Source organism: Colletotrichum tamarilloi (assembly GCF_030869305.1).
Source record: "Colletotrichum tamarilloi strain Tom-12 chromosome Unknown Scaffold_7.1, whole genome shotgun sequence".
NCBI classification, from domain to species: Eukaryota; Fungi; Ascomycota; class Sordariomycetes; order Glomerellales; family Glomerellaceae; genus Colletotrichum; species Colletotrichum tamarilloi.
The window spans coordinates 174695-199518 of NW_026849390.1; the positions used below are offsets into that span (position 1 = coordinate 174695).

Consider the following 24824-nt stretch of genomic DNA (forward strand, 5'->3'; position numbering starts at 1 on the left):
AAGATTCTGGGTTCGAGTCCCAGGTTGGTCGTCGGTAATCTGAACACAGATTACGAGTAATCAATCTTTTGACTTTTTTTTTTGGTCTTCTTCTTAGAACACCTTTCCAATCAAGTTTACCTTCTTCGTCATCCACAACGGTATTCCTCGTCTTATAATCTTTACCCCTTTAGTCGTGTCGTATTCCGAGGGGTCCGCGCATGCATCAATCACTACACCCTCTTCTCTTCGCATCAAGGGTAGTTGGTCCCTTTATCTCGACGCGACTTGAGCTTCGCGCACCTCTACTGATATCTCCAAAGCTCTTTGCAAAGACTGTAACCCGTCATTCAATCAGACTCAATTAAGGAGCGAACAACGACAGGTCAGGCAATCGCGGCTTCAGTGCGCAAACTCATCAATGCCAACCAAAATTGAAGTCTCTATCCATTTTATCATCAAGTCATCACGACATGTCATACAACAACACCGCCCAAAATAAGGAAAAAACAATCTGAAATTTAGGGTATCAGTGTATAAGTAGTATCTGCAACAACAAAGTAATCCACTCCTTTTTCAATGATTTCCGCGCCCACTACCACGCCGAGTACTTCTTCTCGAGCAAGGCAAAGTCGGCAATGATGCCACACACTCTTAACAACTCGCAATCAAGACGACCTCTACCAATTCTCTCTTGACACAAAAGAAAAGGAAGCAACCCCTGCCATGAGGGAATTGTCAATGTCCTCTATTCATCCACCCTCGCTCTCATAGGCATCAGCTCACTAGGCCTCAACCATGAGCTGCTCCCCTTCCTCCAATAACTCCGTGACCTTCTTCAAGTTACCAATAAGGCTGCGTCCAAGACCGACCAGGAGCAGCTTCTCTGCGTTGGCGGGCAGGCCGAGGTACGTAGGCGGCTCGCGCTCCGGCAGCTTGTGGATCCAGGCCATAAAGTCCGACAGAGAGGTACCCGACGGCACAACGAGGCTGCCCTCTTGATTCTCTGTGCCCTCAACGAGCTTGTGTCCGACGTCATAGGCAGATGGCGTCAAGAACGAGTGCACCAGCTGGTTCAGCTGCTTGAAATCTCCCTCGTTATCAATCTTGCCACCGTAGGTTTCCGTGACGAGGTAGCGGATCATCTCCCAAGGGATGCTCTGAGGTGCAATGTTCGTACGGGTGCCGGCAGCGTTTTCGATCCAGGTGTCAATGATGAATGCCGAGCATTCGTACTGAGCAGGTTAGCTTATGCATTCCATGTTCACTTCGATATAAGACTTACGTCACTGTCATTGAATTCCCAGAAGCCCTTCCATCCCAAGCTTGGAGCGTAGCGCAGACGCTCTTGCACGACTGCATGCAAGAAGGCAAGAAGCAGATACAATCGCGTGCGCTCCACGGGTGCCTTGGCACCTCTCGTAGACAAGGAAGACATGGAGTCCTTCATGTTGGCGCGCACACCGGCGGGCTGCTCGTACATGAGAACTCTGGAGGCGCGCAGCAAGTTGACGGGGATCTTGGGACTCGACTCCATTGACAGGAAGAGGCGGAACTCGGAGTGGGGGTTGAGCGACTCCATGCGCTTCTCGAGACTCTGCAGCCATGTAGGCGCGAGATGCACGTTCTTGACCAAGACCCAGTTGCCCAACTGCGCGGCGTTGTTGATGGCCTTGTCGGCACTCGCGAGGCCCTCGTTGGAACCCATGGCAATGTTGGTGCATTTGACGCGAAGCCTCTCAACGAGGTTGTCCACCTTGTAACTGGCATCGAAACCAGGGCTGGAGACCAGAGAAATCGGTCTAGTGGCGGGAACCTGGCTAACAGTCTCCTTGAGATCCTCGACGACGTCAAAAGTGTCGGAGCCAAAGACCAGAGTGACAAATCGCTCGGCAGCGGGGACGAAGCGATCGAGACGGAACAGCTTGACGAGGAGCAGAGATTGTAGAGCCTGGTCAAAGGCCTCTGTGCTGTCGTCCCAGATCTGAGGAACAAAGTTCTCAGCAAGCTCCTCAGTCAGGAATTTGTCCCAGTCAGCAGACGAAACAGCGTCAAGCTTGTCCTTGAGCACGCTCATGCGGCCAGCTCGGGTAAAAGCCTCCTCCTTGGCATCCTTGTCGGTAGAAAGATCCTTGCCTTCCACGCGATCATCAAGGATGATGTCGATCAGCGTCTTGTCCATCTTGTAGGGCGAAGCTTGCGCAAGCAGCATGGCCAGCGTGATCCGGTCCTTTTGGAGCAGGCCGAGCGCAGTCCGCTTGAAGGCGGTGATGAACAGATCCTTGACAATGATGTCTCGCCGAATGTTGTGGTTCATCTCGTTGGCGAGATTCTTGTTACCATGCAGGACAGAGTGGAAGATGTCGAGGAAGTACTGGAGCGAGAACTGGTAAAAGTGGTTGAGGTAGTGGAGCTGCTCCAGCACAGCAAACACAGTGCTGCAAGAGCGGGCAATGATGCTGTACTGCTGGGTAATCTCTTCGACTTCTGCCATGACGCCTTCGGTGTTGCTCATCTTGTCAGAAATTTCCGCAGCCTCCGTCTTCAATGTCTCTAGGGTCTCAATGACGTTGTCGTCATCGAGAATGTTTCCGCGGGACTCGTTGAGAGCTTGCAAGAGACGCTTCTCCAACTGTCGCAGATGAATCTTGAACTCTCCCTGCAGCTTAATAAGGTTGGATCGCCGCTCGTCGACATCTGGTCTCTCAGACTTCAGTACGTCATTAAGGGACTGGGTCTGGAGACTGCTCTGGGTGACCGTGAAATTGACAAATGTGGTTCGGGAGCAGATATCAGGAGCAAAGGTTGCCGACGGGTCGCGGGTCGACAGATAGATCTTGAAGGATGGCGAGAAATCGATCTGCTGCTTTCCAAGCTGGATAAGGACACGACCACCAGTCTTCTGGTATTCCTTGTTGAGGACGTGGTTGAGGATTGGATCGAGGTATTCGGCATCCTGGATGAGGATAGGGTTGCCGAAACGGAGGGAGCTCTCCAATTGCTTGGTGAACGAGTCATCCAAGAAACTGGTGACTGTCAAGCGACGGTCCTTGCTCTCCTTCTGCAAGAATTCAGTGACTCTGCCGGAAGGATCGATGATGAGAGGGTAGCGGTTGAATCGCTTGAGGACGATGGCGTTCTCTGTGCACAGATCGTCAACCGGCAGACTGTTCTCCTGCCAGCTGAGACGCTCATCAGCAGTCGACAGGTACTCGGTGACTGGGTTATGTTGCTTGTATAGCACACCGGACAGCTGCAGCTGGTGCAACCAGTCATCCATCATGGACTTTCGGAAAGTTTGATCGTAAAGACCACTGTAAGCGAGGAAGGCTGCCGCGACGAGGACATCGCCAACGAGCGTGCTGATCTGGGTCTCGAAAGACTTGCTGCCCTCCTCCCAACGGACTCTCTCAGACGAAAGACTGTCGAGTAACTTGACGCTTCTGTCGACCTTAAACTGGACCTTTGACATCTCAGACTTGATGGCTTGCGTCTCGCTAATGAGCGCAGCATACTCCGTCTTGTACTGGGCGATGCTAGACTCGAGGGTATTGATGGTGTTCTCCACAGCCTTGGCCTCGGCCTTGGTTTGCAGAGCGGTCTCCTCGAGCGCATCGACTTCGTCCCTCAGAGGACCAACACGATCGAGAATCTCAGAGTACAAGACCTGTGCCTCGACCCATTGTACCAGAGGACCACATGCTTTACTGGCACGGTTGACTTTGTCGAAAGTGAATTCAGGGATCGACAAGAAGTCATTGCGCATCTTGGTACGCAGAGCCTTGGTCATTTGGCGTTCATTGTCAAAGTTGACAATGCTGGCAATGAAGTCATCGCGACGGATAATACCTTGGATCGTTCTCCAGTCGTTGACCTTGTGACCGAGCAGGGCACAGACGGACTCGAGGGCCAATCTGACACCCTGGGGCGGGTTACCCATGGACCGGACTTCGGTAAGATGTTGACGCTTGATGTTGCTAACACTGGCCTTGGCCTCTTCAACGGCGGGTTCAGCCTTGGCGAGGTCTTCCAGCACAACCGTTCTTCGCGAGGCCACCTCAGCTTCTTGTTTCTCGAGTGCGACCTGAATCTCCAACGAGGTGTTCTTTCTCTGTTCAGCCTCTCTCTGGTCTGCAACCATACGCTGCAGCTTCTCGTTGGCCTCAGCGTCCTTTTTCTCGAGCTGAGACTTCTTCTCGGCAAGGCTGACCCTCAGATCGCGAACCTTGTCGACGGTGTCTCTAAGCTTCTCGAGACCAACGTTGAGATGGCGCTGCTGCTCCTCCAGATCCTCGCGCTTCTCGTTGTAAAGCTTGACATACTGCGCAACGAAATCCAAGAAGTGTCTGGGGGTAAGGAAGGTGACCTTGCCTTGCTGCTTGAAGAGCTTGGTGTTGAATCTCTGGAGGGAGTAGTGGATGTAGACCATGGAGTTAACAATGGTCTCGCGATGCGTAGGGGGAAGGCTGAGGGCGCGGTACGCCACGGGGATAGTATCAGGCGCCTGGAAGTTGGGTCGATCAAGGTCCATGGACTGGGTGAGCTCATGACCGACTTGGAAGAGAGCCTGATCGGACCAGTCTCCGAACCAGTTGAGAACGCAACGGTTGAACAAGGCAGGACTGGTAGCAGCCTTGGATCCCAGACCACCCTCTGGCGGGTTCATGGTGAACACAACATGCAAATTCTTGACAATCTGTTGCGTAAACCACTTGTACAGCTCCTCAGGCGAGTCGAGGTGCAGGTTTTGTCGTTGAGCACCCTCCTTGCAAGCTGTCATGAGCGCGGCGAACTCGTCTCCCTCGAATAGACCGGGAACCTCGGCGTTGGCGAGCAGAGTATTCATTCTTTCGAGGAAACCCGAGTCCAGAACGTTGGCTTCGTCCATGATGAAGCAGATCTTCTCGCCCTTGCAACCGCAACGCCTGAGAACATCGCGTAGATCGTCGTCAAAGTCTTCGGCAGAGTACTTGCCGTGGACCTTGATTTGGAAGACCTTGAGACCGTTCATCCAGGCCACAAAGCGCGAGAGCGTGGTCTTTCCACTACCACTCACACCGATGAGGATAAGATGGCCCTGGGGTTGTCTGAAGACACGATCAATGCGGAGCACGTGCTCCAAGACATCATTGAAGAGAATGAGGGGTACGTCAACTTCTTCCTCACAGAACGTCTTGAGTCTGGCCTTGACAAAGTCTCGAAGCTGCTCTCGGTCGACTGGTACGTAATTCTTCGACAGCCAGTTGGAGAAGAGGATGGGACCGCCAAGTGCCTTTTGATCATCGATAGTAGGGAATAGATCAAGAGCAATGCGTCGGACTGCGTCATCGGTCCATTGGCGCTCGTCCTCAGCGACGAGACGATCTTGGAAGAGGCGGAGAGCTTCGTGCGCCCAGATACGGACAAGTCCCTCAATGGACAACGTCTCCAGAGGCCTGATGGCTTCGTAGATACCGCGCACCCATCTAGTGAGTTCACGAGGACTGTAGACATAGTGAGGCTGAATCTTGGGCGTGAACCGCTGTTGCGACTCAAGATACAACTTGACCATAGCCTGCGTGAGTGGCTCAGAGTAGCCACGGAGGGATGGGATAATCTTGAGAACAGCCGAATTGAAGGTGCCGTAAATCTGGAGCAAGGAAAGCTCTCCAGGATAGTCGACCATGATGAGAGGAGCATGGCGAAGGAATCTGGCACCCAATGGTGTACGACCAGCGTCCGTCGGAGGGTTACAGGCACCGACAAACTGGATACGGTCGAGAGTGACCCAAGACTTGTCCGAGGTTCTCCAGAAACCATTGTGCTCAACGAGCTGGCGCAAGAAGGAAATGGCTCTCTGTGTTCCGTACTTGTCGGGGGCAGGCAAGTTGATTTCATCACAGAAGATGACCAACCATCTACCAATCTGTGTAGGCGAAAGCATGACTCCGTTCAACGTCTTCTTGTACTCGCAGTATTGCTCAAAGGTCTTGATAAGAAGGTCGGGAGTAGTCGCGCTGGAGAAGTTGAGGCCAACAACCTCCATGTTGGGAAGCTTGCGAAGAGCGCTGAAGAGCGTCATCGTCTTACCTGAACCGGGAGGACCGCAAAGGAGCAGCGGCTTATGCTCAGCCAACCAAGAATAGAGAACATCCTCATGACGCACTGTATCAAGAGTAGGAATGACCACGTCTGTCTGAGTGACGGAGTGAGTATTGACTTCAATGGTCGGCACCTGGTTCTGCCACGGCGTCCACTCGGCCTGCGGAAGAGACACGTCGAAATCGATGAGCGAGCTGCTACCATCAAGAGGCGGGTTGCCGAAACTGGCCAGTCCGCCAACGGCATCTCCAAACGCTTTGCGGTCGTTGAGAGGGCAGTCACCAGTGAGGGCCCAAACTAAAGCGAGGAGCAGCTTCTTGGCAATATAGGCTTCAACCTGCTCAGGGTCTAGGGGGAAGTCAGAGTGCTGAGCGTTGTACTCAATCATGTCGCGGACTGCCTTGTTCAAGAGCGAGAACAGTGTGTTCAGAACGCGAGCGACAGTGAAGTCCATAATGTGGTTGTAGCTTTCGGCTTCCTTGAGAGCAGCTGTGAGGAAGTCCTCCCCGGAGAGATAGGCGTTGAGCAAATCGGCGACTTGAGACTGAACGGCCAGGGCCTTGGCAGGGCTCTGTCCAGCTCCGACGCTGTCTTCGTCCAGGTCCTCGAAGGGCTTGGAGCGGAGCGTGCCGAGGTAGTGCTCAAGCATCATCATTGGCGTAACGGTGTCCTCGCTGAACCAGACCATACCGCAACGACTGACCGTGGCGAGGGTGGCATACTTCAACGTCTCCACCTCGAACATGATGCGGACGTTGGCGGGTAGGTTGAGACGCTCACCGTTGGGAAGGGTGAGAAGTTTGTTGTCGTCCAACACACTGTTCAAATTCTCAACCCATTCGGGGTCAACGTCACCGTCGAAAACGATCCAGTGGCGCTTAGAGTCCTCGCCTCTGAGATTGTCGACAATCTTTCGCAGAATGCTAGTGAACAGACCATCCGTCCACTCACGCGTGGTAGAGTCGAGGTTTCCGTAAAGAGCCTCCTTGGACATGACCTTGGAGTCAATGACGTGCTGCACGCCCTCGACACCCTCGACCTTCTGGAGAGCGTCGAGCAGAAGAGTCCAGGCAGCAGACTTGCCGGTGCCGGAGTTACCAACCATCATCACACCGTGGTGGATCTTCTGAATCTGGTAGAGTTGAAGAACCTTTGTCATCCAGGTGTCGTTGACCACTAGCTTTCTCTCGTCTGCGAGCGTTCTGATGGCGTCCTCGAGGGCCTGCAAGTTGGCCGGTACGTACTTGACGCCAGGGAAGCAGTCCTCTTCGACCTCGCCAAGGATCTCCACATCGCTCTTAATAAGTTTAGGGGCGATAGTTTCGCGGATGCTCTGCACGATAATTTCGGGCTCAACAACCTCCTCAGCGCCAATGCTGCCATCACTCTCTACAAGTCTTGCACGCTTAAGACCTCCGGAGCTGACGAGAACACTCTTCAGAGCACGAAGACCAAAGTCGTAGTGAGCTTGCTTGGAAAGTCTCGCGGCACACTGGTCGAAGAAAGGAACCGTGTGCTTTGACAACTGCTTGGCCTGGTTGAAACCTTGAGAGTACAGCATGACTTCGGCAATAAGCTCCTTGTCAGGCTTAGACATGGCAACGCTGCGGAACAACTTCTTCAAGTTGTCGGGAAGGTTGGAACGGCCAGCATAGCCCGGGTTCATGGTGATGAAGATACCAGTGTTGGCGTTGACATGGAGCTGGCGCCCAACCAGTTCAGTCTGGGCCTTGTCGTCTTCGGCTCCCTTCTTCAGGCCAAGCTGAATGTTTTGGATTTGCTGCGAGACAGCGGATAGAATTCTCTCCTCGAGACGGTTAAACTCGTCGAAACATCCCCAAGCTCCGACCTGGCAAATACCGAGGAAAATACGGCCCATGGCCTGGAAATCGAAAGTGTCGTCACAGCAGAAGACCAAAGTGAAACGACCGAGCTGGAGACCAAGGGCCTTGACTGATTCCGTCTTACCCGTTCCGGCTGGACCGTAGGGAGACCCACCCAGTCTTTGCTCGAGGGCTTGTGTGAGAGTTAGGAAGCATCGGTCTGTAAGAGGTGTTCTGACAAGGCGTTCCGGAACTCCCAGATACTCGAAGCCGTAGCTGAGCTTGGCATTGGCCATCTTCACCTGCAGGCGATTGGGGAAGTCGCCTTCGGGAGTGTAGACGTAGCGCATCTGGAGAAGCCACCAGTAGTGAGCAGGCGAGGTTGCGTTGAGGCTGATGAGTTTCTCGATGGCGTCGCGCTGGTGCACACATTCGGTGATGAGCTGTTCGCACTTCTTGCGCTGAATGACCTCAAGATCACCCAGAACGGTATCGGCGAGGAGGCGAAGCACTTGCACCTCGAGCTCGTAGAGAGATTGCAGTGACTTTCCTCCGTCAACGAGAGACTTTTCGACGGATGTGGTCCAGACGACTTGTGTTGCCAGAACGACAATCTGACTGGGAAAGGCTTCCATGAACGCGTCCATCGCCTCCTTGTCGATCTTCTCGGATTCAAAGATTGGAGTATACTGCTCGACAGCCTCCGCGAGGAGCTCAGCCAGCGTGTTCTTCATACCACTCTCCAGGAGAGCCAACCAGTCGTTGATCTTGGGCGTTTTGGCGAGGGAGATTTCTTTCTTGAGACGCACAGCCTCGCCCTCCTTCGAAGTGAAGCCAGAGATGATAGTCTCATCGTCCATAATCAGTCCGGACAGACCAGCAAACATCTTCTTGAAGTGCTTCGCGATACGCAGGGTGTCGTTGCTGTTACCGATCATCTCGAGGAGATCTTCGTCACCAACGAAGTAGAATCTAGGGAAAGAGACACGCTCCTTCTCAAGGTATTCACCAAGAGCCTTTTGGATCTTGTTGAGCAGTTCAGCCAATCTCTCGAGAGACTTCTGAACGTTGGGAATAGTCAAGACATCGAGTACGTAAGGCTGCTTGTAGACCTTCTTCATGACAGCAGAAAACTCGCTGTTGATGTTCTGGAACCTCGAGGACTCTACTGGCAAAAGATGCTTGATGTCGGCATTGCCAGTGAAGACACCCTCAAGGTAGACCCACTGACGCTGAACATCGATCCAGACGTCAAAGAGGACATGCACTCTGTTGAGCTTGTCTTCCCAGGAGGACGCCTCCTCCTCGAACTCCTTATAGTAAGGCGAGTGCTTCATGGCTTGCAATGAGTTCAGGTTTTCGCTGCACTTGGCGAACAGATCGTCCCAACCGCGAATGAGACGGCACTTGTTCTGGTAGTTGACGAGCTCCAGCCCGTAGTTGGACCACGTCTCGCGGACTTGCTTCAGGAACTCCTCCAGGGCCATCTCACCCTGCGCCTGAGCAATGATGTCCCTGACAATGACCTCGGTAGCGACGAGATTGAGGTCCCAAACATCGCCAAGAGTCATCGACACTGGTGAGTATCGCTTGCCAGGCTTGATCTGCTTGTAAATCTTGGTCCAGTGGCGGTCTCGAATGGCCTCGGACTTGAGGTCAGAAAGAATGGTGTTAACCTTGAGCAGACTGCGAAGGATAGTCTGCACGTGCTCAAAGGCGGCATATTGTCTCATGCGACTAGGCATCTCCTTGGTGCTCTTGATAAGGTCGTCAATCTTGGACCGAATCTTTCTGGGTTGGACAGCAGTCCACAAGACCTCTCGCGTCTCGTTGAGACTCGCCCAAATGGTGGACAAATTGGACCAAACGGACTGGAAGTCCTGGACTTCTTCCAAAATCGTACCGAGAGAGGTGTCCGCGGATGTCGGAATATCGAGAGCCTCTTTTGCCTTGGCCACCATTTCAAAATCGGACTGCAGCTTAGAGATTCTGGTCTCGAACGTCTTCAACGTTGCGGTGGCAACATCAGGCTGAGTGGTGCCAGAGACGGGCTTCTCGTCGTTCCATTGCACTGCGACCTCGGCAATCCTGTCGTTGACAATCTTGTCCTCGGCAATGATCTTGGATCGCAGGGCGTCAGTCTGGTCCTGGACGATCTTGGACTTCTTTTCCAAAATCTCAGTAAGAGACTCCCACGAGCTGTCAATCTGCTCGATATGAAGCCAGTCGTTGGGGAATTGGTAGCGCTGGCGCACGAGGGTAGACTGGCCCTGTCTGAACATGTCGATTTCAGGAGCCCAGAGCTTGACATTACGTCTGCAAGCCTGCACAACAGTAATAAATTGCACGGCTTGTGCAGTCGAAGATGCATCGAGGCCCTGGCTCTCGAGATCGCGACGAGCCTTTTCAATCTCGGCGTGGACCTCACGCATACGGTTTCCGAGTCGGCTGGCGAACTTCATCAAGATCTCGTGCTGCCATTGGTCGTACTTGGCATTGACCTTTGTCTGAACCTGATCGTAATCAATCGTGATATGGCCGAACTGCCGGCTGACTTCTTGCGTGTCAAAGGTCTGGCGCGTCTTTCTGATCTCCTGGAGCAACTGCAGCCATCTCGCAAGCTGGTCTCCGAGAGCCTCGTAAACCTGTTCTGACTGAAGATCCCAGAGGGACTGGAACTGCAGCCACTTGTCGACGTAAGAGCCGATCTCCTGTAGCTTTTTCTCGACAGACACGTATACGCGGCTGAGTAAGTCGGTGCAATCGCTGGGAAGGTCGTCAAAGTGCGGTTCGTCCAATGTGGTAGTCGTCAAAGTCATTTGGTATCGCGTGGCTTTGATCTTCTTAAGATTGCAGACGATGCCGAGCCACTCGTGGAGTTGAACGAACCAGCTCGAGCGGGAGTATTCCAGTGGAGGGTCCAAGTAGATCACTTGATTCCGCATGGACAACTCGAGAATCAGACGCTTGATTGTAGGTCCTTCTTGTACAGCCTCTTCGCCATTCTCAGTTACTTGTTTACGGCGCCCATCGTCGAGATAGTCGTCCTCAAAGGCATTAATCCAAGCCAGGATGGCGTCTTGCAGACGAGTAAGAAGCACCTCCTTGAGCTTTTGGTTCATCATGTCGACCCAGTACGGCAAGTTGACGTACTGCTCCAAGTTAAGCTGATCGACGGCAGTCTGGATGGTCTCTAGACGTGAAGTGAAGGCGCTGGCCTCGTAGGGGCAAGTGTTGAGCTCAATAAGCGCCTTCTCCACGGTCGCGTGGATTGACGCCAGTGAAGCGGTCTTGGCCTGGAGCAAGGACACGGCCGCGGCAAACTCTCGAATGAAAAGGCTGTGCTTGCTCTCGGATGGCTTGGAAAGCCCAAATTCGGATACGTTGGGCAAGGTAGCGTTGTTCTTGGTGGAGAAGAAGATCTCGTGAGAGTTGACAAACGACTCCCATCGAAGAGGAACACCTCTGGACACCAGAGCATAGACGTCGTTCCTGTATCCATACACAAGCACGGCTTCCTCGCCCATCTCGGAGATTTGACGCATGGTCTGCGAAAAGGTACGAACGCTCTCCATGAGACTGACTGCGAAAGGGTAGACACGCTTGGCATCCTTGGACACATTGTTGATTGAATGAGGAACAGCATAGTTTTGCCACATGAGGTTACGTGTCTCTTTGAAGAGGGTGATGACCTGAGGATCAAAATTGACCATGAGTTCGTAGCTGTTGCCCGTAGATCGCTGGCGACGAATATCAAAAAGGAAGCCAGAAATAGAGATTTGGCGGCGCTGAACATCGTCGAGCCAAGCCTTGTAGATGGTCTGCGTGTCCAGCTTCTTCCGGAAGAGATTGCTCTCGCTCTGCAGCTTCTGACCTTCGGCGTGGATGGCCCACTCGGAACCCAGCACGTCCTCGACCTTCTTCATGTAGTTGTCGAGCTGATGCTCAATCTGTCGCGCCCAGATAATGGCACCAGAAACAGGCGGCAGATCACGCAACTGAGCCATGGCGTGAGCCTCAGAGTGGCCATACTGTTGCTTGAAGCGCTCGTGAAGGCCGTGGATGGCTTGTTTCACGTGCTCCATCAACTGGTTCTGGTACTCGGCAATAGCACCACGAATTTTTGGGCGCACGAAAAGAGCGTTGAACTTGGAGAAGACGCGGAACATCTCGTTGGCGTTCTTTGCCGTCGCCAGGCGGTCTCTCAGGCGCGCAATGATGGAGTTTTCAACCCGGGAAGTCCGCTCATTGTACATGTTCTCAGCCTTGGCCCATCTCTCGGTGCCCTCAGGGGAAACATCCAAGAGGTCGACGTTCTTCAACGCCTCCCAGGCCTGCTTGACTTCTTCGACGGCGTCCACATCGCCCATCTCTTCAACAACGACTACGCCGTTGGTGTTGGTCGTTTCTGTCAAGCCGCTCACAGTAGCCTTGGGACCGAGAACATTGACAATGGTCCGCTGCAGCTGCTCGTGGTTGTCGCGGAAGGTGCTGACGTACTTGAGACGGCCTTGAAGCTCGGCATGCTTCGGGTTGACCTTGATGGGAATGAACTTTTCGTTTCTCCTACGCGTTACCTCACGCGCGACATTGGTAAACTCCTTGATGCTTTCATCCCATGTAGTGAAGATGTCGTCGCTTGCCTTCATAATGGCCTTGAATTCAGTGTAGTCGAGGTTGACAAGCTCGGTACCGGGCAAAAGTCGGTGCAGCACCTCGTCCAAGTCTCCAGAAATAGCTTCGACCAAAGGGAGGGCTCTCCGAATGGGATACGGGCAGATTCTGAGCTTCCTGTTCAGGTGGCCAAAGATCTGCACGATAGCGTCCTTGACCTTGGACAGATAGGTGGCGGAAAGCAGTTCGTCGAGCGGAAAGTCTCGCATGAGCTGGTTGTACTTTTGCACCTTTTCCATGGCCTCCTTCAAGCCGGTATCGGCCGTGAAACTGACAGTCGCCTGGAAACGCTTGGCGTGCTTGAGAATCTCAAGAGTCAGGAGGACTCCCTCGCTACGGAGCTGTCCTTCGATGCCCTCCAATGCAGACTCCATCGACAGCCAAAAGTTGACCTCTTGACTGGCCGTGAACTTAAAGTCTTTAGCGCTGTCGGCGGGGTCCCTGGTCATCCTCGTAATGACCTGAATCGACTTGATCCAGCTGTTCACATTATTCTGCAAGCTGTTGAGGAAGGTACTGTCGGAGAGCACGGTGCCCGGGATGAGATCGAGTGTGGGTTTCGAGTGTCGCGAATCGGCCTCTTCCAGCGCGTTTTGTACCATTGTATGGAACATGAGGGAGACCTCGGGAATTTCGACGTTCTGCTGGAGATGAAGCAAGCTCAACTCCAAGTCGTTCCATCTCTTCTTGGTGACAGGAATTCCAGTCTTGGAGTCCACATCCGCCCTGCCCCTGGCGCCATTGGTGATTTGGCTCCGCGTGTTGGCATCAAAGTATGGCGCCAGCGCATTATGAACATAAGAGTGTAGGATTTCGAAGGGCGAAGTGGAGGGGCCTTGCTCGCCGGCGGTGGCATTCAAGGTCGCAGGGCCTGGGAGATTAGTCAAGAGTATCTGAGAAGTGAGCGGCAGCGAGGGGTCGATCGGGCCAGGGCGCTGCTTGAGCAGCACGAGGCATGACACGGTCGTGGGAGACGAAGAGATCTCGGTCGTCAGGGAGTATGTGTAGGATGGAGACTCTACACTCAAGCGGTTAGCGGTGCCTGTGCAAGCCGAATAGGGTTCTGCCTCGCGCGGGTTGAACGAACTTGAGTCGTCAGTTCCATTCTGTATCGTGGATACGGGCAAGATGTCTTTCTGAATGTATAGGGCGTTCGGGGTATCGGTAGCGAAGCGGGTGCAGCGCTGGACAGTATCAGAGTAGCGATGCTTGTGAAGCAAGCTCCCGGGGCTTTCGAGGTCCTCGTTGGTCGCTCCGAGAGCTATCTGGCAGACCAGAGCAATGTGGTCGAGAACGCGGCTCGGATCGATCGAGGATTCGGCGGTGGGCGAGGCGACGCCGTTCGCGCCCGGGGTCGGGGTGGAGGCCACCTCCATGGCGGCTCGGGGTATGTGGTATGTGGTTTCGGACGAAGAAGGACGATATTTACAGGGTCGAGGTCGGCATCATCGTGGGTACGACGAATAGACGGTAACGTAGGTGAGCGGACAGTGTGTCTGTCGGGTCAAAAAAGGGCAACCTCAGGGGCGATGACTGTCGGCCGCGAGGTGGACGAGTCGTGATGAGCCGGGGAGCGAAACGAAGAGAAGCGAGAGAATGGAGAATGCTAAAGGAGAGTTGTGGTATCCTTGAGTAGAACGAGGAAGTGATTATCGCGTTTAGGAACCGAGATGTGCTCGTCGTCCCGTTGTCGTCGTCTGGTAGTGGGTGATTATTTGCGGCAGCGGGTTTGATGCGCAGCGCAGATTCCGGGGGTTGTCGTGGGATGAGTCTACGAAATGCAACTATGTAATAAGGTAGGTAGGTCGGAGGTGAGGTGCCCGGTCTTCTGCAATGCAATGTTGACTTTCCAGACGAATTACTGGAGAGTCCCCGGACGGGTTGACTTGTCCATGGGTTCCACTTTCACGTTCGTTTGGGAACTTCTTGTGCAAGTGCAATGGAGCATTCCCGCGAGTAGTGTACAATTACACAGGAAACGGCGGGAAAAGGTACATTGCTCCAGGGCGGTGGTCCTTTCCTTTCCCTGAGATCCAATGTCTGCAAGTTTTAACGCGACCAGGCAGGACCCTTGTCGCGACAGCATGTGTCAGGAGGTTTGCTGGCCACTCAAGCTCAGGTACGTAGACTGTACGTAGACTGCCCGGAGTATCCACCCGGGACTATGGGAGTCTTTTGATTGGCTGCATCCTCTGAGTCTGCCAAATCAAAGCCCCGATCTACCGCGACCAAATCCTCTTTTTTTTTTTTTTTCGCTCCTGTGCTGGCAATGCATGCTGCCAAAGGGAAATAAGAGGAGCCCAGACACGCTGGCCAGGACACGTCCCGTCTGTACATTTCACCTGCACCACTGGCACCAGGCATAAATCTGCATCAGGGTCCCCTCCCTGTGCATGTCTACACTACATTTCGGGACAGGAAACAGTCAGCAGCAGCAGCAGCAGCAGCAGCAGCAACAAGCCCCTCCCTCCCCCTTCACTGGTGGGCTTGCATATCTGTACCTCAGAAACAACAGCTGTTCTTTCTTCACATGCGCATGTCTTAGGTAATGCAGCCAACGACGCGTCTAAATACCTAAAGGTACCTGACCTACAACTACGGAGTACAGAATACCCATCAACACTTCTGCCTCAAAGATCGAGAGCAGCATGATAAAATTGAGATGGTCTTCCGCTCCTGTTCTCTTCACAAATCGCCATCACCTGACTACCTATCACTAGAACCCCCCTGGTCCGTTTGGATGGCTACCAGTACGAAATTGGCCATCCAATCTGCCACATCCAACGCCCACGCCCGCTATCCTTGGGATCCAAAATTACTCTTAAAATCGCCTCTTAATTAGCAGCGACCCCTGGATAGCTCGAGCTTGAGCTGCAGCTTCCCGCCCAGCCCGCGCGCGCCCTTGCCCCACTACCTTACCACTACTTCACCTTTCACTTTACTTTGTTCGATATTTGACCTCAAGATGCTGTTCATTGCCGCATTGAAATCCCATGTTGCGTTCCTTCTGATTTGCTACTTGCCGCGGTCAAGCTGGCTTTCATATATCCGTATGGCCTACGGAGTCTCCGTCTCTACATATTCGACGTTCCCGACGCGACTTCCCGCAGCCTGTCAATGTCACGTAAAGTTGCGTCAAGTAACATGGTCAAAAGTCGAATGCTTGCTTCAGTCATGTTCGCGATAGTTTGCTGGTTGAATCCCACCCAATGCAACCCCGGACTTCCAGATAAACAGAAAGAAAATAATAAAGGACAAAAAACTGCCTGATGACCCCAGCCTCTAATGGGACCGACCTCAGAACACAACCAATAATCGACTCCGCCCCGTTCAAACACCTGTTTCCATCCTGCCTTGCACTTTCGGCATACCGACGGCCATGCTTCCGCGATGCAGAAAGGAAAGCATCGTACAAACCCCTTCTCAAACCAGTTTCCCGATCCCGATCATGCAAGGATACCCTCTGCCGAATCCCGTCCGTCCACGGCCGCACACTACGTGCCGTTGTTGCCAGACCCTTCTGGGCCGCCGAGCCTCTCCCGTTGAACCATGACCCGTTGATTGCAAATGTCGATGAACATTTCAAATCTTTCAATGATCTGGTCCTTTTCCACCAGCTTCTTCTTCAATTCGTCCACCTCTTTTTGTTTGTCCTCCTTGTACTTGTCAAAATCCTCGCGTGCCTTGGCGAGTTCCTTTCGGAGGTCTGCCCGAATCCTCTCTTCTGCCGTGGGGTGTGGTTTGCTATATATAGCCGGTCTGTTCTCTGCCAATCCCGTAGCCACCTTTTGCGGGTTGCGATTGATTGCCGCTCTGGCATTGTAGATGTCGCGAGGGAGGAGGGGAACGTGAGGATTTTCGCCTTGCAGTATCTCCAGTGTCTCGTTCACACTAACCCCTGTCGAAGAGTCAGCGGCTGCTCTTTCTCGTGGTGTTGTCTTTGCCGGCTCACCATTCTCCTTGAGAGCTTTGACGGCGGCCACCATCTTGCTGTCTAGCTTGCGAGCTGCTGGGTGGAGGAGCGGGCTTTCGCTAGGGCCGTGGTTGTGTTGCAGATGCTGAGGATCCGGTCGGTATCGAATCGTCCACTGGGTCCGCTGCTCGATGGCAAAGAAGCCGAATTGGCAGTCGCATTTACGCGATGACGTCTTGCGCTTGCGGAATTCGGGGCTGACGCGACTCGGAGGCTTGCCTGCCCGGTCACACACGAACAGAACCTTTTTGAGCCCAGGAACTGTCTTCTTGGAGCGGCCAATGACAATTGCGTAACCGACTGACGTGCAGTATGCGAGAACGCTCTTATGCACCGCCTCCAAGGTTGGGAAGCTGCCTCCCTCGGGAGGAGCAGACATCATCTCTCCCATTGGCGTCCGAGGAACGAATGGCGCCCCATCAACCATCTTTGGCTCAAGGGAATCATCACCCTCGGCCAGGGATGCATCGACCTCCATACTCTCCCCATGGTGATCGCTAGCCTGGGCAGGCGTCTCGGGTCGGGCCTGGGCAGGCTGCTGAACCTGCTGCTGGACTGGAGAGGCCTGGGGCACTTGTTGGGCCTGCTGGACTTGCTGGACTTGCTGAGGCACCTGCTGGACCTGGGTAACCTGCGGCAGCTGCTGCTGAACTGTGGGAGGCGTAGGCTGTGACAGAGTCTGGGCTTGAGGGGTATGCTGCGGCACGATCGGCTCAGACTTGATCTGCTGCTGCTGCTGCTGCTGCTGCTGCTGCTGCTGTTGTTGAGCCTGCTGCTGAGCCTGTTGCTGGGCTTGTTGCTGAGCCTGCTGCTGAGCTTGCTGTTGAGCCTGCTGTTGGGCTTGTTGCTGGGCCTGCTGCTGGGCTTGTTGTTGCGCCTGCTGTTGCTGTTGCTGGGCCTGCTGCTGCTGCTGCTGCTGCTGATGGAGACTGTGCTGCTGGCTCAGCTTTTGTTGCTGGCTAAGAGTTTGCTGGTGTTGCTGTTGCTGCTGCGCTAGGGTCTGCTGTTGACCCAGGCTCTGTTGGTGCTGTTGATGTTGTTGCTGGTGGTGTTGCTGCTGGTGCTGTTGGTGTTGTTGATGTGCCTGGTGCTGCTGCTGGTGCTGCTGGTGTTGATTATGCTGACCCAGACCTTGCTGCTGGCCGAGTCCCTGCTGTTGACCCAGACTCTGCTGATGGCTCAAGCCCTGCTGTTGGCCGAGGCCTTGCTGGCTGAGGGCTGACTGCTGACCGAGACCTTGGTGTTGTCCCAAGCCTTGCTGCTGACCGAGGGCCTGTTGATGGCTGAGGCTTTGTTGACCTCCCAGGCCCTGCTGTTGACCCAAGCTCTGTTGTTGACCGAGTCCTTGTTGCTGACCGAGGCCATGCTGATTGCCTAGAGGGAGGAACAGATTGGGCCCGCCTTGGCCCATCTGCTGCCTCTGGGGCGGCCCCCTCTGGCGTGCTCCCAGGGCGGCGGCATTGGGGACGTGGCTCGGGGGACGCGAGGTTCCGTTGACGTTGCCATTGACGGGCGTCGGTGTCTGGAAGAGGTGATGAGGATATTGAGCCTGGGGCGGCTGCTGAGGCGTGTATGCTTGTTGTTGATAAGGGGACGCGTTATGAGGGCCTGGCGATGGTTTTTGGGCAGGATTCGCGTGTTGCAGGGGCGGGAAGCCGCCTGGGCCGCCGTGACTTCGTCGAAGGCTACCCGGCTGGGGGAAGGCGAGGCCTGGATGGCTGTTTCCCGACTGCCCCAGACTCGACATTGTGTGCCGAGAGAAGGGTGGTCGAAGCCTTTGATGGAGATGAGGGAGGGAGGGTGAGGAGGGCGAAGAAGAAGGAGCGTGAGGTCGGACGTGTGCGTGTGTGTGAGGGTGAGGGGGGAGTCGTTCACCCGCCGAGGCGAGGCGAGGCTTCGGGGGAGAACGTGTCTGGCGAGGGTATCGTCAGAATCAACGGATGGAGAGTCGCGTGGAGTTTCGACTTTGGACGTCGGAGTCGTTGGCTCAAAGTCGTCGAGCCTCCGCTATCGTAACCCGAATCCCAGAGATGCTCAAAAGGATGCAACAAACGAACCCTTGAATGTGGTCTGGGGGTGTCGATAATGGGATTGGGGGGAGGGAGAGGCGTGGAGTGTGTGTGGGTTCTGGGAGGTGTGCACAGAAAAGAAGGGGGAGAGCAAACATGCGAGGTGTGAAGGGTGGTGTGCGAGGAAGAGAAGGGCGGCGGACATGGAAGAGACCTGGGCGGATTGGGGGGGGAGGACGTGGACGTGGACTTGGACTTGGGACTTGGGACTTGACACCAAGGACCGTGTCAAGTCAAAAAGGACTGGCGGGAAAAGGCCAGAGAGCGCTGGCAGCAGCAGCAAAGCACACAGAAAGCCAAAGGGCGATGGGAAAGAACAGTGAGGACCAGGAGGGGGAGACAGGGAAGGGGAAGCCTAAGGTAAAGCTGAAAGGCGACCGGGAGAAATTTTCTGTGGCGCGGGCCTTCTCAAGTTTCCTCAAGGTGCACCCGAACTATTTTTTTGGGCGGGCGCGCATCAAAGAGAGGAAAGGGACGGGGCGGCGACGGCCAAACTCAAGGGAAGGACCTGAAGCCTGAAGGGTTGGGATCGGGACCGGAGCCTGAGGAGTCAAGACTCGAGGGGGAGACCCCACCCACCTCCTTTTGCCCCCCTTGGAGGCTTTGGGCCAGCTGGCATTGGCTGAAGTGGCACACAACACGTGACTATTGGCCCAGCGGTGATGTCATTAAGAACGGACAGAGCGGCCCCCCCTTTTCTTCCTCATTGTTGGCTGTGCCGACTTCTTTTTTTAACCGCTTGCCTGGCAGTGCTGGCGCTCGTCAGCGCATGAGAGAGAGGGGAAAAGAAAAAAAAAAACAATAACAGAGCCAGAAAGGCAACGTGTTTCGTCAAGGGTGAACACGAGAGCAGCAGAATATCGGATTAAAGAACTTGCGCGCGTTCAGCCGGTTCAAAGCGCAGACGCGGGATGGGAGAGGAATCCACAGTGGTGCACATCTACAATTGAGGCTCAAAAGATTGATTGATTGATCTTGACTACTCCCTACAGGTACTCCATCCACTACGGCATCCAGGTGCACGTAGGAATAAGAGGAGGGTGACAGCTCCTGGCGTTTACCCACGTCCCCGAACAGAGGCGTGAGATTGGAAAAATCGCAAGATGGCGGGAGTGTCCGAGTGGGTGGGAAAAGGTGTCACTTGAGGGCTACAAAAGTCATTTTGCGCTGGCTCGACACCTCTCTGATCTGACAGCTGAGGCGTGCTGCGCTGCGCTGGACGCGACTTGATGGACTTGCTTTTTTCTATTCGCACTCCTTAGAGGCAAGGCTGATTAGATAAGCCACCCATAAGGTACCCAGGTATTCGATGGGCCATCACTGCACACCTCAGGTATCCAGATTGCGCTTGTACCACCTTTTTTTGCAGGTACAAGCTCCTCCCAGGGCTCCAGGGGACCTCGACCAGACCACACGCCCACGCCCCCTCCAACTGCTCTGTTCAGGTCCCCTTCCACGACCCCGAATCTCTGAACAGTACGGAGTACGAGTCGAGAAGAACAATTTTAGGTTCTGCATATCATGCCTTCTACATCGGGCCATCAAAGAGCGGACTACAAACGCTGTTGCCTTCTTCACGGCCACGCAAGGTACAAATAAGAGAGGAAGCTCCCATCTCGTACCTTAGGTATCCTACCCAAGGTATCCGTACCTCCCTTACGAAAACACTATCCCGTCCCGCACCCCATGCATTTACGGGGGTTTCGACGGCTCGCTACAGCACCAAGCTCCCCCTGGAAGCCCGCAAATCAGCCTTACAACCCACCCCCGGCACCTGCGCAAATGTTACAAAATCGAGACCGGATAGTGAGTGAACTGGGTGGCCTGTCTGTGCTTTTCGTGGTGCTTTTCTAGTGGGGGGTCCTACCTCCGCCAGTCCCAACGATGTACCTACCAGGTCCGATCCCTGCCCAAGGCTGGGCTATCAAAAGAGTGGCGTGTTGTCATATTGCCTACACCGACCTCACCGAGGTGAATGAGCTCTATGCCAAAAGCTGCTAAAGCTCAGGTTTGCCGGGTGTGTATGGTAATTCTTGGGTAGAAGCCATACCTTTCATATGCTACGGTTTTCTGTATTCGACAAGACATTCGTCAGCAATGTGGCATGTTCAATGTCAACAATCACTAACAAATCAGCTTTATGTGTTGCCTAATTTGTTCTATCCCAAGTTGACTATATGTAACTTGGAAAAGCCCACCCTTTTCGAATATCTCTCTACATAATTACCATCCAGTGTATTCTAGCATACATGTGATTTTCGAGTCATTTCCGTATCAAGCCGGGACCCTTGAATCGTACAGAGATACAAACCAATTCCATTGATAAGTTGCTGTAGGTAATGTTGGAGCCTCGAAACGTACTCCATTGACTGATGTTTTCAATATGAATAATCATGTTGTAATGTCATATTCGTTTTCCGTCATCGGATGCCATGAGTGCGAAACCGAGGGTATAGAATACAGTGTCTTGCTAAACACAACAAAAAAATAGCAACAAAGGAAGAACCCAGGCTCTGTTCGCTCATGTGGTATCTTTACATCCATCCAGTAAACTCCAGAAATCAAACCCCATTCTATCGTGCGGATCACTGTCCAAGTAATCAGGTCTCAAAAACTCCGCTAGTCTCTCTTCTTCCTCTTGCTCGGTCTCCTCTCGGTTTCCCCGTCCACAAAGTGGTTCTTGTCTTGCTGGTGCTGCTTTAAATTGTCTAGTCGGTTCTTATACTGGCTTGTGCACCCCGGAAACGGACACTTGTAAATCTTTGGCGGCGCCGTCGAGTGTTGCATTTTCTTGTGCTTTGCCATGCTCCCCTTGAACCACTGAGGATGGCCTTTTGGCCGGTATCCACAGATTTCACACTTCTCGTTGGCCTCAGCCTCTGTCTTTGGTGCTGAGCTCGAAGGTAGATCTTCCTGGACTTTGGCCCCAGACTTGTCAGGTGCGTTGTTGGGCTGTGTCGTGGATGGTGGTGTCCGGAAGGCCGGCGCTGCTGGAACTCCACCCTCCTCAAAGAACATCTTCAACTGATCCGACAAGCCATTGCTATCTACATCCATGCAAATATCAATATCAGGCATGGACGACGGGATAAGCGGCGCGTCGGTCGTCGTAGTCTGGACATCGCCCCAAGTTGTGTCGCCCAAGGTCGTTGTCAGATTCATGAAATCATCGAGGGCCGCTTCGCTCGTCATCTTGGAAGGGTTTGGAGTGGCCTTCTCCAGCCTCTCCTTTGTGCAGATACCGCGAATGATAGACTCCACCAGATTGATAGCGTATGCGTAATAGCTTATCCGTGAGACAGTCCCTGGATTGGCGTAGAGGACCTCTGACTGCGCCCTGACGGTCGGGACATAATGATTAAAGTAGTTCGACAACACCATGGACCTCTGCTCACGATGTTAGCATAGTACGATAAGAGCTCCTCTGTTACTTGATACTTACTTTACCGGCTTGCATGAGCTCTATCTCTGCTTGCCTGGCGCACCAAATATTACCATCGTTGATGCGCTTCTGAATACGCTTCAACTTTGCACTTAGACCATCGGCGTGAGGGAAGTCTTGGTTGAGTTTGCTACGAATTCCTTTGAAGCTTGCAGACAGTGCACCGTTCAATGGAGCCCGATCGGTGTTGTATCGCCAATGCTGTGCCCAAAGTAGCGAGGTCAAGACTTCGTCCGACTCGGGTTGCCCGCTGGACAGGACAGCATAGTCCAACTCTGTAATCTAGGGTAAGCAGTTGTCAACCAGCTCAAAAGCCAGTGTATACGTACCATCTAGGAAGAACATTGCCACCTCCAACAATTTATCCTGTCCAGGTTCCGGCTGATATGTCGATAGACCAGGATCCCGTTCTTTGCCCTTTTTGCTCGACGACCGAGAAACTTCACCCCCGTAATTTCTTGATAGAACGCCATCCAGTTTCCCGGCAGATAGATCCAAGGGCTGCCAAATCGCTGATGCCACTCGAAGATAATCTGATTTCTCCCAATCAGGGAGCACATTGCCGTACAGAGATGTTTGAGCAAATAGATCCTTGGAGTGGTCCCGAGCACCATCTTCGTGGACGACGAGCGAGATGGAATAGATGAGATGAACGAAGCAAAGGATATCGATGCTGGTAGCAGGTTGTCTACCCTCAGACATGCCCTTCAACGTAACGAGGGCCTTGTCTGCTACTTGTTGCGTCGAGAGATCTTTCAGCTGTGCTACGAGAGCACTATATGGGACATGCTGCAGCTTTTCCAGGGAGGAGCTGATGTGAGTCTTGAGGGTATCCCACGCCGATCCGACGAGCGAGTTGGCGTCGACAACATGATCAAACAAAGCCTCTTCCGAAAGTTTGTTGAGCGCACGAATGTCGAATGTTTGCTGAGCAGGAACATCGGCGGCTTCGGATATTGGGCTAACGGCGGCTGGTATCTCCAATGAGGATGCCGTCTGGTCGAAATCAACGGCCGGAAGTGTCATAGGAAAAGGTTGCAGTAGAATGTCATCTGCCGGAAGCTCCGAAATGAAGTTATATGGCTCCACGCTGTTATTTGAGTATCGACTCGCATTAGAACATCCTCTGGAGAGATATCCGCCAGAGCCGCCGTCAGAGGTCGGTGATGTGATATTTGTCTCGGCAGTTGTCCATGCGCCACTATAGGCAGACGCGGGCGAAATGAGGTAGCTAGCAGTTGTATCAGTGCTCGCGTTTGATCTAAGTGAATTGCTTGGCGATAGATTCTTAGTTCTTGTCGTGGGCTGCAGTTGTTTGCGGGGTTGGCTAAAAACGTCAGTATCAAGGGCCAACAATGGCCGGTCGGCTTTGCCCATGGTATTCTCGCCGATGTCCAAATTATTCTGCGCAAACCAAGGATCGGGCAGAATCGAGTTTGGGTGCTGGAGATTTGCCGGAACCATGCCCATAGATACATGGGGTTGAGTAACCATAGTGTTGCGGTTTGCATTCGAGGGTAAAGGCCAGGGAACTTCGACTGAGTCAATCTCCAAGATCTCCGACGACGAAGAAAGCTCAACTTGGTGTGGTTGGATGTGCAAGGAGTCGTCGTAACTCGGAGGTGGTGCCATGGCGACTTCGGATACGTTGTCCAGGCGGAAGTCGGGAATTCTCTGGTTATTTCTTGACTTATGCCCCAGAGATGAGAAGAAGTTTTTAGCGACGCTCATGATCTTGCGTCTCTTTCCAGGATGGCCGAGGCATCGTTTGCAGTTTCCATCGGTGAACTTCTCGGCCTTGCTACACTCATAGCACCAATACTCGCCAGTGCCAAGCTGAGGGCATTCGTAGAGATGCTCCAGCATAGCGGCATGGTCTGGAAACCTCTTCCGACAGCGAAGCATTGGACATTCGAGACGATCAGTGGCCGTCATCTTTTGAGACTTGTTACGCTGGACGGCGGCCCATACTATGAACCTGTGCAGAGCGCATTGGTCTGGTTTTACTGTACGAGTACTGCGATTCTCATCTCAGCCCAGGATCTACGAGGCTACAAAGGAAGCAAACCAGACTTACACGCATGATGGCGAGGTGGTTGAGTCAATAGATGAGCGGGCCGAAGAGGTTGAAGTCGAATTCGTGGAGCAAGAGTCCCGTCGTGAGCGACCGAAACTGAGGCGGGACGAGGTGAGCGCTCGTAGGGCTGAAGGCGAAGGGCTCTGATTCAGCGAACGGCGGTCATCCCCGAAGGGCGACAGCGAAGTCTTGGACTCCATAGTGCGCCCAAGGTGCTCCCAAGGACGGACAGGTGGAAGTCTAAGGACAAAATTGCAAGGAAAGCAACGGTCAAAGACGGGTCGAGACTGATCCGCCACCCATTTTGGTTTTATTTGTCCATAGGATGAGGTGGATGAAGCCTGCAAGATTGTATCAAGGCTGGTCGGTGTCGTAGGTAGACTCGTAGGACTCTCAGGACTTGGTAGCATCCCTAGGACTTGAGCTGCGGGTCGGGACTGGCTGAAAAAGGTGGTCTCCTCCCGGGCCACCGGCAGATGCTGTGCGTGCTGCGGAGCGAACTTTGGTCAGACTGTCCCGCCAAAGAGCGTCAGAGAGGGGGGAAGAGACATTCAGTGCGGGTCGGGTGCCATCCAATGCCATACCGCGTATCCGTACTCTATAAGGTGGACGGCACGGTGAGGTAAGCAGGCAGGGTGGCAGGCCTCCGAGGCTTCAAGGTGAGAGGACCAGAGGGTCACAGGGCGGAGTGAGATTTTGGCTGCGC

General features: G+C 53.7%; 4 protein-coding genes across 4 annotated transcripts; 1 reads left to right on the forward strand and 3 right to left on the reverse strand.

The window, feature by feature from the left end:
- Positions 1-764: 764 nt before the first annotated feature.
- CTAM01_03001 (dynein heavy chain) lies at positions 765-13933 on the reverse strand (the record flags this gene model as incomplete). Its single annotated transcript, XM_060519039.1, has 2 exons — positions 765-1214; positions 1265-13933. The coding sequence occupies 2 exons, from the start codon at positions 13931-13933 to the stop codon at positions 765-767; spliced, it is 13119 nt and encodes a 4372-aa protein (XP_060386038.1).
- Positions 13934-16051: 2118 nt separating this feature from the next.
- CTAM01_03002 (uncharacterized protein) lies at positions 16052-18277 on the reverse strand (the record flags this gene model as incomplete). The annotated part of the gene is made up of 2 exons (XM_060519040.1): positions 16052-16455; positions 16510-18277. 2 exons carry the CDS (start codon positions 18275-18277, stop codon positions 16052-16054), a joined length of 2172 nt encoding a protein of 723 aa, XP_060386039.1.
- A 316-nt stretch (positions 18278-18593) lies between these two features.
- On the forward strand, positions 18594-19145 carry CTAM01_03003 (uncharacterized protein; the record flags this gene model as incomplete). Its single annotated transcript, XM_060519041.1, has 2 exons — positions 18594-19099; positions 19136-19145. The coding sequence occupies 2 exons, from the start codon at positions 18594-18596 to the stop codon at positions 19143-19145; spliced, it is 516 nt and encodes a 171-aa protein (XP_060386040.1).
- A 2073-nt stretch (positions 19146-21218) lies between these two features.
- On the reverse strand, positions 21219-24528 carry CTAM01_03004 (uncharacterized protein; the record flags this gene model as incomplete). The annotated part of the gene is made up of 4 exons (XM_060519042.1): positions 21219-21986; positions 22042-22316; positions 22371-24019; positions 24119-24528. The coding sequence occupies 4 exons, from the start codon at positions 24526-24528 to the stop codon at positions 21219-21221; spliced, it is 3102 nt and encodes a 1033-aa protein (XP_060386041.1).
- Between the last annotated feature and the right edge of the window lie 296 nt (positions 24529-24824).